Raw genomic sequence first — 12,361 nt, 5'->3', positions numbered from 1 at the left:
CCTGCAATGCAAAAAACCTAAACTAAAGCATCCATGACAGATGGCCATCCAACCTCAATAGGCCCACCGTATTCCTGTGACTGCGGACATGGGTGGCACTGTGGGTTAAACCACAGAGCCTAGGACTTGCCGATAAGAAGGTTGGCAGTTCGAATCCCTGCAACAGGGTGAGCTCCCATTGCTCGATCCCTGCTCCTGCAGTTCGAAAGCACATCAAAGTGCAAGTAGATAAATAGGTACCGCTCCAGCCGGAAGGTAAACAGCATTTCCATGCGCTGCTCTGGTTCACCAGAAGCGGCTTAGTCATGCTGGCCACATGACCCGGAAGCTGTACGCCGGCTCCCTTGGCCAATAAAGCGAGATGAGCGCCACAACCCCAGAGTCGGCCACGACTGGACCTAATGGTCAGGGGTCCCTTTACCTTTTATTCCTGTGACTGTAATCTAACTGCTTTTAATACTTGGTTTTAAATTGTTGCAAACAACTTTGGGATCTGATAGTTAATAAATTTAATCACCATCATCAAATGGGAGGTCAAAGACACCAATGAAATACAGCTAAATCATACTGTTACTGGATTCCAGACATCACAGGTCAGACAACACCGTCTTCTTTCCCTTTTGCAATTTTTTACAGCTTCACTGCTTCCTGACACATGCCACACTTTACGAACCAGTTCAGTGGATTCTCACCCTCTCCCTCTCCCTCTCTGCTCATTTACCAAAGAGATTACAAAAAATTAGACTCTACCACTTTTGCATCCCCTTTCTTCCAGGACTGAGCAGCTGGAGGTCATCTTCCAGCTAGATTTTCATATTCCTCTCTCAAGAACAGTTAGGTGTGGGGAAGCGTCATTATCATTTCCATTCATTTTCTGCAATTGCTCCACTTCTCCAGTTGTCTTGGTAAGGCACCACTTGTCCCTTAGAAAACAGGCCTTTGCCAAATGTAAATGAAGCTATCCAGTCTCTTCACATGCAGGGCACTCTCACCTCAACTTGGAAAACATCCGGTCCACAAAGGTTTGCATAGGAAGACCTTTGCAAAGTTTCCAGAAGAAAGCATGTAAAGGGTGTGCTATGCTGAAGGCAAGGTCATCCAGCATTGGGCATCTCATTCAAATGTGGAGTATGGCAGCTGCCCTTAGTTGTGAAGCACATTACAGTGGTACCTTGGTTCTCAAATGCCTTGGTATTCAAACACCTCGGTTCCCAAATGCCAAAAACCCAGAAGTAAGTGTTCCGGTTTTCGAACATTTTTTGGAAGCTGAACATCTGATGCATCTGTCGGCTATTGTTTCCAGGGTGCCTGCACCAGTCAGAAGCTGTGCCTTAGTTTTCGAACATTTCAGAAGTCAAACAGATTTCTGGAACGGATTAAGTTTGGCACTTTTGTTTTTGCTATTTATTTTGTGTTTTTTGTTTTTGAGGCTCTTTCGATTAATTTGTTTTTGTGACTGTGTGGAAACTAGTTCAGCTATTGATTGATTGATTGATTGATTGTGACTGCAGAAATGGATAAAAGCCCCTCATCCAAACAATGACTATCGTCAGTGCAGGTAAGAATTTATTCATTTTTTAATTTTTATCATCTACAATACTGTCTTGTTTATTTTATAGTATAGTACATTGCTTATTGCTTTCATTTTATGGATCAATGGTCTCGTTAGATAGTAAAATTCATGTTAAATGGCTGTCTTAGGGGTTTTTAAAAGTCTGGAATGGATTAATCTGCTTTGCATTACTTTCTTTTTTTTAAATAATATTTATTAAAGATTTTCAAATATAACAGAAAAAGAAAAACATCCAAATTTAAAACCTTATTTTCATTGGCATCTTTCCAGGACTTCCCCTCCCCTCCCCCTCTTGTATTCCAATTCTTTCAAATAGATTCAACAAATTCTTACCCCAAATTTTAAAATTATTATCATTGGCCCAATTTAAAAAAAATATTTTCCCATCCCCTAAAATCGACCTGTTCCCTTCCACGAGTTCCCGTCTTTAATATGCAATACAGATTAAGATAAACAGAAAGATAAAAAAAAGAATAAAATGTAATTTAACACCCTTTGGATTCCAAATTTCCCTCCCCCCTTTCCCGGTTGCGTTCCCAATGTCCATCAATGTCTACTGTCATCCTGGAGCTCCCACATCTAAACCACAGTCCTTCACCAGTCCGCTTTGCCGTCTTTTTATTAGTCTTTGCCATCTTTTGGTCATCTTTGGTTTCACATGTCCAATCTTGGAAGGAGTCTATCTTCCAACTTTGTCCAGTTCTTGTTATTCTTATTGTTCTTGTTGTTCTCTCTCCTCCTCTTTTTTTTTTTCCCCCTGCTCTCCTGCACAAATGTTCTAATTCCAAAAAGCTTCTAATTCCTCTGCAGAGGCTTTATTATTCAGGAACAAAACATTACGTCAAGTCCCTTCCATTCTTCAATAGATAAATCTATTGTCTCCTTTAGTGTGTAGACCTCTGTAGACAAAATAGTGTTCCATTTCTGCAGTTTCCCAGGCAATAAAAAGTCCTATTCAAATTTGATGCCAACAATACTTGTAGTGTCCCACAGCTCCTCTAGAGGGATTATAGTAACTCAGTTTCCTTCCCGATCACACCCAACAGTCAAAGTAACTTATTATTCCTTGTTTTAAACAATTTATATCCAATTTGTAACAAATGTGACCAGCAAAGTCCTCGTAACAAAGTTCTCTTTTTGTTCTTCCGCTTTGACAGCTCCTTTGACAGCTGTCAAAACCTCTATTTCTCCTCTCCCGGCGCTCTTTCAGATCGCTCCCGGGGTTTCCGGGGGGGGGGGTTGCATTTTAATTCACATTCCACTTTTCTCCTCCAGCCCAGTCTTATAATTTTCCATCGCGAAGTTAATAACTTTATCAAAAAAAGGTTACACTTGATCTTAGTTGTCAAATCCTTTGCTTTAGCTCCTCTACAACAGGGGGGAGGCTGACTTCCTTTTTGCACCTCCCCCGCTCGCTCCGAATTTAAATAGAATTTTTCCCCTTTTTTAATCCAAGTTCCAATTACTCACGGGTTATTCTTTTAAAGACCAAATTTTCAATGGAAGAAGTCAGCGCTCTCCGTCGAATGGCATGCGGCTTCGCTCGGCAGGGGAAGCGGAGGACTCACAGCACCACCACCACCACCCCCCTGTCACCCGCTCCGCAGCCTTTAAAAAGGCTCCTTCGCGGGTCGGGGGGGCGCAAACGGTGCCCGCCGAGTCACCATGCCCATGGGTTTCAGCGCCCATGGTTTTTGAGGGTCCCCGCGTCGCCGGCGCGGTAGAACCCAGCCCCTGCCAAGAGGGCTCCCTCCGGAGCTCGGAGGGAGTCCGCCATTCGGCGATGGCGCCAACCCGGAAGTCTTTGCATTACTTTCTATGGGAAAGCGCACCTTGATTTTGGAACGGACTTCCGGAACGGACTAAGTTTGGAGGAGAACCAAGGTACCACTGTAGTTTCTTTCTCTATGTGAGCTATGGGGGATGTTGCTTCTCAATGTCCTGATTTCAGACTAGCACCATTCCTTGTTTCCTTGTGTTGCATTTAGTAAAAGAATTTCTCTTGCTGACACCCAACTCGCCTCTTGCTGTATACACACCATGCATCTAAAGCACAGCACTCGCCCTGCAAAGAATCCTGGGAACTGTTGTTCGCTGCTCCCGGAGGTATTATTCCCAGCACCCTTAACAAACTACAACCCGCAAAAAGTCTTTGGAAGAAGTCGTGCATGACACCAGTATCTGCACTGGCTCCTGGTACGTTCCTGAGCACAATTCAAAGTGTTGGCGTTGACTTTTAAAGCCCTAAATGGCATTGGAGCATCTCTACCCCCATTATTCAGCCCAGACACTGAGGTCTCCTCCAAGGGTCTTCTGCCAGTCCTCCACTTCTTGAAGTGAAGTTACAGGGAACCAAGCACAGGGCCTTCTCAGCAATGGTGCCCTCCCTGTGGAACGTCCTCCCATCAGATGTCAAGGAGATAAAGAACTACAATGGTACCTCGGGTTACATACTCTTCAGGTTACATACTCTTCAGGTTACAGACTCCGCTAACCCAGAAATAGTACCTCAGGTTAAGATCTTTGCTTCAGGATGAGAACAGAAATCGTGCTCCGGTGACACAGCGGCAGCAGGAGGCCGCATTAGCTAAAGTGGTGCTTCGGGTTAAGAACAGTTTCAGGTTAAGAACGGACCTCCAGAACGAATTAAGTACTTAACCCAAGGTACCACAGTATACAACTTTTAGAAGACATCTGAGGGCAGCTCTGCATAGGGAAGCCTTTTAATGTGTCATATTTTATTATGTCTTTATATGTGTTGGAAGCTGCTCAGAGTGCCAGGGGCAACTCAGCAAGCTAGGCGGGGTATAAATAATGAAATTATTATTATTATTATTATTATTATTATTATTATTATTATTATTATTATTTATACACAGTGGGTGTTATATGTATACAGTGCACTGTTTTGAAAATGAAAACCGGGTACCAAATTGGCCACTAAGTGCCAGCAGCCAAGCACACCTGCTTCCTCTCAAACTTTTAGCGCAATTGTCTTTCAGTTGAAAATGAGCAGTGCCCAGGCACGGTCTAGGTGCGCGTCAAGTCCCGCGGCTGAAGGAGAGTACTCTTTCCAAATTTCGGAGTCACAACGGCGCTGTCCTGAAACAGTTTCCTCGAACTCGCCGAAACTAGGCTGCCACCTGTTTCCTGAAAAACTCCCTCCCTTTCGCGGGGGGGGGGGAATCCTTCATCTTACTTGCCCTTTACGTCTCCTCCGCCTAGAAAGATTTCCTTCCGTCGACTCACCCTTAGAGGCGAGCGCCTCGAGGGCTGCGCTTTGGAGAGGTGTTGCCGCGCGCGTAGCCAAACTCGCGCTCGCTTCTCACCCCTTCAGTCGCGCGTGGGGGGCTTTTTGCCCAGCGCCTGTGGGGCGGGGGGGGAGGCGGAGCCTGAGCCGGGAAGGGGACGCCTCTCGAGAGCCCTCGGAGACGTCCCACCTCCTCCTTGGCGGAGTTGAGGCGGCGGGAAGAGGCGATTTGTGGCGGGTGGCGCCGTGCGCGCAGCACGCTGGAGAGAGCGCCCGCGGCCAGGCGAGGGAGCGCCCCGACCCCGCGCCGCCCGAGGGGGCTTGGCGGAGCAGCCGCTGTTCCTCGCGCCCCCGGAGGCGGAGACATTTCGCAGGAGCACTTTCTTCCTTTTCTTTTTCTTCTTTCCTCTTTTTCCTTTCGGGCCCCTGGGCGCGCCTTTCCCCTGTCTCCTCGCCCCCTCCCCTCCGCCCATGTCTTGGCTTCCTAGCTGCGATCTGCGTCGATGGAAGGAGGGAGGCGAGGGGGAGCCGGAGGAGGGGGAAGAAGGAGGGGAAGCCGCCGCTCGGGCGCGGTGGGGGGAAGGCAGTGCTCGGCTGCGTCTGTCTCTTGCCGCTGCCCCCTGAGCCCGTCGGGGGGAGTATGAAGCACCATGGTGTGGTGCGACCGTGGGGTCCAGTTGCTGCTGACCACGGTGGGTGCCTTCGCCGCCTTCAGCCTCATGACCATCGCCATCGGCACCGACTACTGGCTCTACTCGAGCGCCAACATCTGCAACGGGACCAACATCACCACGGACGAGACGTCGCCAAGCCAACCCAAGAAACTCAAGGGGGACCTCACCCACTCCGGGCTCTGGAGGATCTGCTGTATTGAAGGTAGCAAGCCGGGGTTGGGAAGGCTGGAGCTGTGTGGGGCGTGGTGGACGAAGGGTGGAGAGGGCTCTCGGCTGCCTGTGTGTGTGCGTGCGCGAGCGCGCGAGCGCGCGTCGCTGGGAAAGAGCAGGCGTCGCGAAACAAAGAAAAGATTCGGGGAAAGTGTCCAACTTCCGCGGCTTGGAGTGGCGGGCGAGAAACAATGGAACGCTTTCACTCGAAACAGGAGGCTGTGCGGACGGTTCCTGGGAGCGTTCGCCGTTTGCCAGGCGAGGGTTTGGTGCCGGCAGTTCCCCAGCCACATCCTTCTCTTTCTATCTTCCCTTCTCCCCCCCCCGCCCCGACGCCGCGCGCCCTAGTACACACCCTCCTCTCCGCCACACACCCTCCCCTCCAGATGCAGCCGGCCGCAGCCGAGTTGGTACCTCTGATCTGATACTGTCTGGGAGGGAGGACGTTGTTGCCTTGGCAACCGGTGTCTCTCTGATTGCTATGGGAACCGGACATAGGGAGGTGATGCTTAGCCCTGGGTGTCTGCTTCTCTCCAACCCAGCGCTGCCGAGTCCTTACCCTTTCCTGGGGCACTTCAGCTCACACGGGGAGGGAAAGAAAGGCAGCAGGAGGAAATCGGGGTTTTTCGAGGGGAAAGTGCCTGTGTGTGTGTGGCGGGGGCGGGGAGGAGGAAAGTATTCCGGTAGCACTATTTTCTGGGGTGGTGAAAGCAGAATTGTCACTTTATTTGTACATGCGTGCCTGTGAACGATACGGAGGGAGAGCGGTTCCTCCCGCCCTTCTAGAGTACATATCTGGGACTTACAACGGGGCTTTCTTAAGATGCCCGCTTTCTTTAACAGGTCGATGTTTTAAAAATGAGAGTAAATAAATACAAAACAATCATTTTAACTTAATGCCGGGCTAGTTCCAGGTTATGGGGGGTCTCATTATCAATATGCCTTTCGGGGGTCCCCTGTCTTCCCTGCTACCTTCCAATCAGTACGAATTCCCCCACCTTCCTGCCAAGTGCAGGTGGCAGAGAGGTGCCCATTCTCTCTCTCTGGGTTGCATGATGGACAGGAGAGGATTGGGCCATGGCACTGCCCAGAGAGAGAGAGAGAAAGTGGAACTTGCTGTTTCAAACCTTCCCACCTCCACCCCACTGCCACACACACATGGTGCAAAAACACCCACCATTATAAAGCCCAGAAAGAGAGATCAGATAATAAGCCAATGGGCAGATGGAGACGATCACTCACAGAGCTGCCACCTTCAGCTTCTCCCTCTGAGTGGCATGTTGGTTGGGATGGGCCAGCCTGTGAGTCAGTCTGCCACACTGTGCTGCCCAGAAAAGGAGGGGGGTGAGTGAATAAGAGGAGGCTGCCGTCAGCTGCTCCTCTCACTTGCCTGAGGAGCACCCCCTCTGGGCAGGGCAGCAGTGAGGATTGGACTGACTTCTGCCTCTCCCAGGTACAGGGTGAAGGCAAAGGGAGAGGAGGAGGAAGCGAGCTGTCCTTTGCAGCTGGCTCATATCCTCGCCCTCTCTCTCTCTTTCTCTCTTTGGGTGGCACAGAGGGGAAGAATAGGTCCTGTGGCACCACCCATAGTGTGTGAGGGGAGCAGAAGCTACGGCTGGTCTGGTTCTCCTTTTTCACCCTATTCCCTCTCTCTCCCCCAGCAACATGGGGGGGGGGTGAGTGCAGCTTGGTGTTGGTGGACCCAGTCCCTACTTCCTCTTGCCCAGAGGGAGGGTGCAAGTGAGTGAGCAAGATGGCTGCCCACAGCCAATGAAGGAGTGAGTGGAAGTCCTGGCTACACCATCGCATACTCCCCTGCCTTTACGCTCTGGGTGCCACAGTTGGGAGAGTTGGGTTCGCTGGATCAGCCCTCACCAACCGGAGAGAGCAAGAAAGTGCAGGTCAGCTGGCAAGAGGGTGGGGTATGAACCGCTCCTCTCCCTTTTATGCCCGTGGAATCTGCCTCTAGGCATAGCGGTGTGGTGGGGTGCTGTGCCCAGGAGGTCCAGTTGTCTGTGTTTCAACACGGAGAGAGAGGGCAGGGTGAGCAAGGAGGAGGCACTGACAGAGCAGCCACATTTTTCTTTGGCTTTGTGTGCTTTCTGGACAGCCCTATGGACTCCTGGCCTCCCTGCTAGGCTGCCCAGAAGTGGGCAAGCAGCAGAAAAAGCCCTTGCCCCTCTTGATCATGTGTTCAACACCAGTGCTCTCTTATCTCCCTCTGGGCGGTGAGGCAGATCCAATCCATACCATTGTACTTCCCAGAGGAAGAAGCTAACCGTAGCTCTTCCATCCATCCATCCCTCTTTTATGGGCACTGGGGTGCCAACTTGAATGAAATATTGGACGGCCCAGGTAAGCCCCACCCTGCATAATCAATCACATAATGTAGTGCATGCACAACATTTATCAAATATTACATTTGTACCTCAGGTTACAGACGCTTCAGGTTACAGACTCTGCTAACCCAGAAATAGTATCTCGGGTTAAGAACTTTGCTTCAGGATGAGAACAGAAATTGTGCAGCGGCAGCGGGAGGCCCCATTAACTAAAGTGGTACCTCAGGCTAAGAACAGTTTCAGGTTAAGAACGGACCTCCAGAACGAATTAAGTTCTTAACCTGAGGTACCACTGTATATCAGAGGTATTGATGGGACCTTGGCCCCTAGGAGTTAGCTCCTATGATGAGCACGTGAACAGCAGAAACCTGCCACCTGAATCCTGAGCAGGAGGAGAAGGAAATGGAGAGGAGGGTGAGTGTTGCTGCTGCAGTTGGCACAGAGATGCTTCCCCACCACCAGCCTTTGGGCCCCATATTTCCCAGGGACAGCTGGTCCAGGGGCCAACACAAGTTGGGCTCCCTTGAGAACCTGGAGCCTTCAGCAGCCACCCAGCAGTGCCTACTACTCCTAAATGCCACCACCATTGACTTATAATACAGAGTGGAGAAGCCTGGAATCTCAAACACTCCCCGTGCCCATTCCTTGCAATGAGGCTCTCCAAGTTTGCTTGCACGGAGATAAGCCCTGGATGGTCAGAAGATGCTTCTCACAAGGAAGCACATGGCACGTTGAGGAAATACAGCATTGACAAACCATGCAAGCCTCACAGAAGCTGTATCTCCTAGCCTGGAAAGACAACATATATCCATCAATACTGCATGCAAGGGTTCCTTCTTAAGGAGACACCACACCCCAGCAGCCCTTAATATTTCTCCCCTGTTAAGAGAGGGATGGCAGATAAGAGAGAAGCTTAGAAGGGAAAGCTGTTGACTTTTCACTTGGCTTTAGCTCATGGAGTGGAGTGCGCTGGGGGGGGGGCAGCTTTCCTTTCCATGTGAACGCACTTGCCATATCAGCTTCAGTGCACCTAATTCAGTCGTTGCAACTTAGCACACACAAACTTTGCAAGCCAGGTTCCCCAGCTTATTCTAAATGACAGACGGGTAACACAGTAGCACAAACAAAGCTAGGAATAGTTCAGAGACCTTCGTTCCTTTCGGGAGGAGGCTAAGCTGGGCTTCTAAAGCGCTATTCATGCTGTGTGTTTTTCTGCAGTGATTTAGAGGCATCATTGATTCCTGAGCTTATTTATTCAGAAGCGACATTTACTTCAGCTGAACTTTATACCCAAGGAAGCATGCAATAGGGTAGTAGCCTTAGTCTACAGGAAAAATGATTATTCAGGCTGCATAAAACCGAAAGCTTGTGATTTATTCAAGAATGCTGCATTCTATATATATACAAGTTTTGATTTAAAGTAGAGCTGGGTGCATTTCTGCTTGTTTACCTTCTTAAGTAGCCCGGTTTTCCCTTGTACAGTGGTACCTCTGGTTACATACTTATTTCGTTCCGGAGGTCCGTTCTTAACCTGAAACTGTTTTTAACCTGAAGCACCACTTTAGCTGATGGGGCCTCCTGCTGCCACTGCGCCGCCGGAGCACGATTTCTGTTCTCATCCTGAAGCAAAGTTCTTAACCTGAGGTACTATTTCTGGGTTAGCGGAGTCTGTAACCTGAAGCGTATGTAACCTGAAGTGTATGTAACCCGAGGTACCACTGTACTTTTGGTGAAAACTCAGGAAGACCTATCCCAAAGGAATTTTCCCCCAACTCTGCCTGTTAGTACCCTCCTCTCCCCAGTCGTACCCTGTCAACAATGAGGGAAGGTGGTGTGGGGTGATTAAGCAGTGGAGAGATAATTTATAAGACCTGAGCACATGGGTGGAGGAAGGGGGTGCAGTGGGAGTGGACTGCCCCGGGTGTCTTCGCTGAGGGGGGGGGGTGACATTTGGCGCGACACCCACCCGCAACTCCCACGCCTACCCTAAGCCATCGGGGGAAAGGGGGAGCTGTGCCGCTTTGCTGATAGCATTTCCCCTTCCCCCTTCATTTTGACAGCTGGGAGAGGCTTTAGAGTCGCACACAGGTGGCACGCCAAATGTCCACCATCGGCGGCTCGCTCCGCCCCTATGGGTGGCTTGCTCCACGCTTGGCTGCAGGGTGCGCATGCCACTCCGTGCACCCGAGCGGCTAACCTGCGCCTGGGAGGGCACCCTCCATGCCCCGCCCCCTTGGGAGTGCCCCTGCCCTGGGCAGCGTGGGCATATGCTCCACCGCTGCCTGTGCACACTTGCAGTGCATCAGTCGTGACTCTGGAGTCTGGGAGTTTCTTGTGTCCAGTATACCTGAAGGAGCATCTCCACCCCCATCATTCTGCCTGGACACTGTGGTCCAGCACCAAGGGCCTTCTGGTGGTTCCCACACTGCGAGAAGCAAAATTACAGGGAAGCAGATGGAGGGCCTTCTCGGTAGTGGCACCTGCCCTGTGGAACACCCTCCCATCAGATGTCAAAGGAAAAAACAACTACCAGACTCTATTTCCCAGCTCCCACAGTTGCAATTGATGCTCCTAAGGAGCACCCAAGTCTTGAAGAGACCCTCTGCTTCTACAGAAACCCTCCACTACCCTCTCTGAGGCCACATCACCATTGCTGGGATAAGTTCTGGGAGAGGGCAGGCAATGGAAGTGGAGAGCCCCTGGTGATGTGGAATGCTGGTGCTAGGGCCAGTCGTTATCTGAGATATCCAGATTCAAGGGAATTTGAGTTTGGCTCATTGTTTTCACAGTTGGCAGGTGCCATTTCTTAACCCCCCCCGCCAGTCCCAAATTTCAGTGAAATCACACAGCTGGAAGATAACTTGAAATTCCAGTCTGGAGAGGGAGGAAGAGAGATTTTGACCGGATATGATCAAATCTCAAAGAACCAGAATTTTGACTGTTGAGTGAAATGGAAAATGTGGCGTCGTTTCTGTGAATTCATGCCTTTATGGTAAAATGAGAAGTTATCCAATGGGAGTCAGCTTTGTCCTGGGTCTTGCCAGGTTGGAAACAGCCAGGACACGAAACCAGTTCTAAGCTTCAGCTGCAGTCACTCAATAGCAGCCAACAGATTGTACAGAGTCAGGGTACAGGTTCTAGTGAAACAGCATCAGACAGGCTCTGTGTTAGAAACTCATATATATACAGTAATCTAATCACCAAATGGCGCCTGACTCTTTTAAGGTCATATGGTGTGTGGTGTTTTGTTTTTTGGTCACAATATTTTTCCCCAGTAATGGGTAAATAGAAATTCAGTAGAAATTCAGTCTCCACAAACATCTAAACAAGTTAGACTTCATTCAATTTCAGAAATGTCTTATTTGCAATTCAGATTTGGCAAACACTAGATTATTATTTTTAACGCTGCAATTCTGTGTGTGCCTTCTCAGAAGTAAGTCCCATTGAGTTAACTGGGGCATACTCATGGGTATCTCAGTAAAGGATTGTAACCTGATTTATGGATTTGGTAATGACTTCCTGCAAATCCATTATATTTCTGTGTATGGGGTTGTTAGTTTTGCAGCCTGGTCCTAGCCATGTTTCTCAGAACCAAGACTCATTGATTTCGATGGGACTTTGCTTCTAAGTATGTATACTTAGGATTCTGCCATGCACTTATTTTCACCTGCAGATCCATCTAAAAGATAAAAATACTGCTTAACGGCTGAACATTTCTCAGACTGCATGATAAACTGATATTGACCTGGATAACAGCAGGAAATGCAAGTTCATTTCAGGCCAACTGACATTTTCTGTTTAAGTGCTTCTTATCCTCATTTATAAAATATTGGTTCGAAAACTGTTGCATAAAAAAAAAAAATAACCAAAGGATTCCCAAATGTTTTAGTAAAAAAGATGATATAACAGCATTATAGAATGGTCTCTGTTTTCAAATGCCCAACCTGGTTGGTTTTCCTTAGATGTTAAAATTTAAATAATCAGATTTCCTTTCTGTTGGGGTTGATTTGCTCTAGTTAGTGCTACAAAGCCTCAGCTATAGCTACACCTGGATATTAGTAGCCTGTTCCCTAGCCTGTCTAGTACTGAGTTCCCAAAGATGGAAATAAGAAACTTAGAGGGCTGCTGATAAATGATTTTTACTTATAATTTGGCAGTGGTGTTTCTCTTAATAACTAAGAAAAATGCACTTGCCACTGCCGTCTATTCCACTAAACATATCTACTTTATGAGTCAACTTGAGTAGTAAGAAATTTGCTCTAAGGGCCAAGGATCCAACCTGCCAGATGAGATACTTCCGTCAGTCCAACAGGCT

At 48.9% G+C, this 12,361-nt stretch overlaps 1 protein-coding gene and 1 long non-coding RNA gene across 4 annotated transcripts in view; one reads left to right on the top strand and one right to left on the bottom strand.

The window, feature by feature from the left end:
* The window catches only part of LOC307210142, a 225,798-nt gene that overhangs the window by 65,692 nt on the left and 147,745 nt on the right, over positions 1–12,361 (bottom strand). The gene's annotated exons all lie outside the window — the stretch shown is intronic.
* The window catches only part of CACNG4 (calcium voltage-gated channel auxiliary subunit gamma 4), an 89,778-nt gene continuing 81,933 nt past the window's right edge, over positions 4,517–12,361 (top strand). The window contains exon 1 of the mRNA XM_079965644.1: positions 4,517–5,699. Coding sequence (XP_079821770.1) covers positions 5,474–5,699 — 226 coding nt within the window. The 5' untranslated portion in view covers positions 4,517–5,473. The remainder of the gene's footprint in view (positions 5,700–12,361) is intronic.

The sequence above is a fragment of the Podarcis cretensis genome (assembly GCF_951804945.1).
Source record: "Podarcis cretensis genome assembly, chromosome: 2".
Classification (NCBI taxonomy): Eukaryota; Metazoa; Chordata; class Lepidosauria; order Squamata; family Lacertidae; genus Podarcis; species Podarcis cretensis.
The sequence above is the reverse complement of the archived record's forward strand: the minus strand, read 5'-3'. Positions and strand labels throughout refer to the sequence as shown.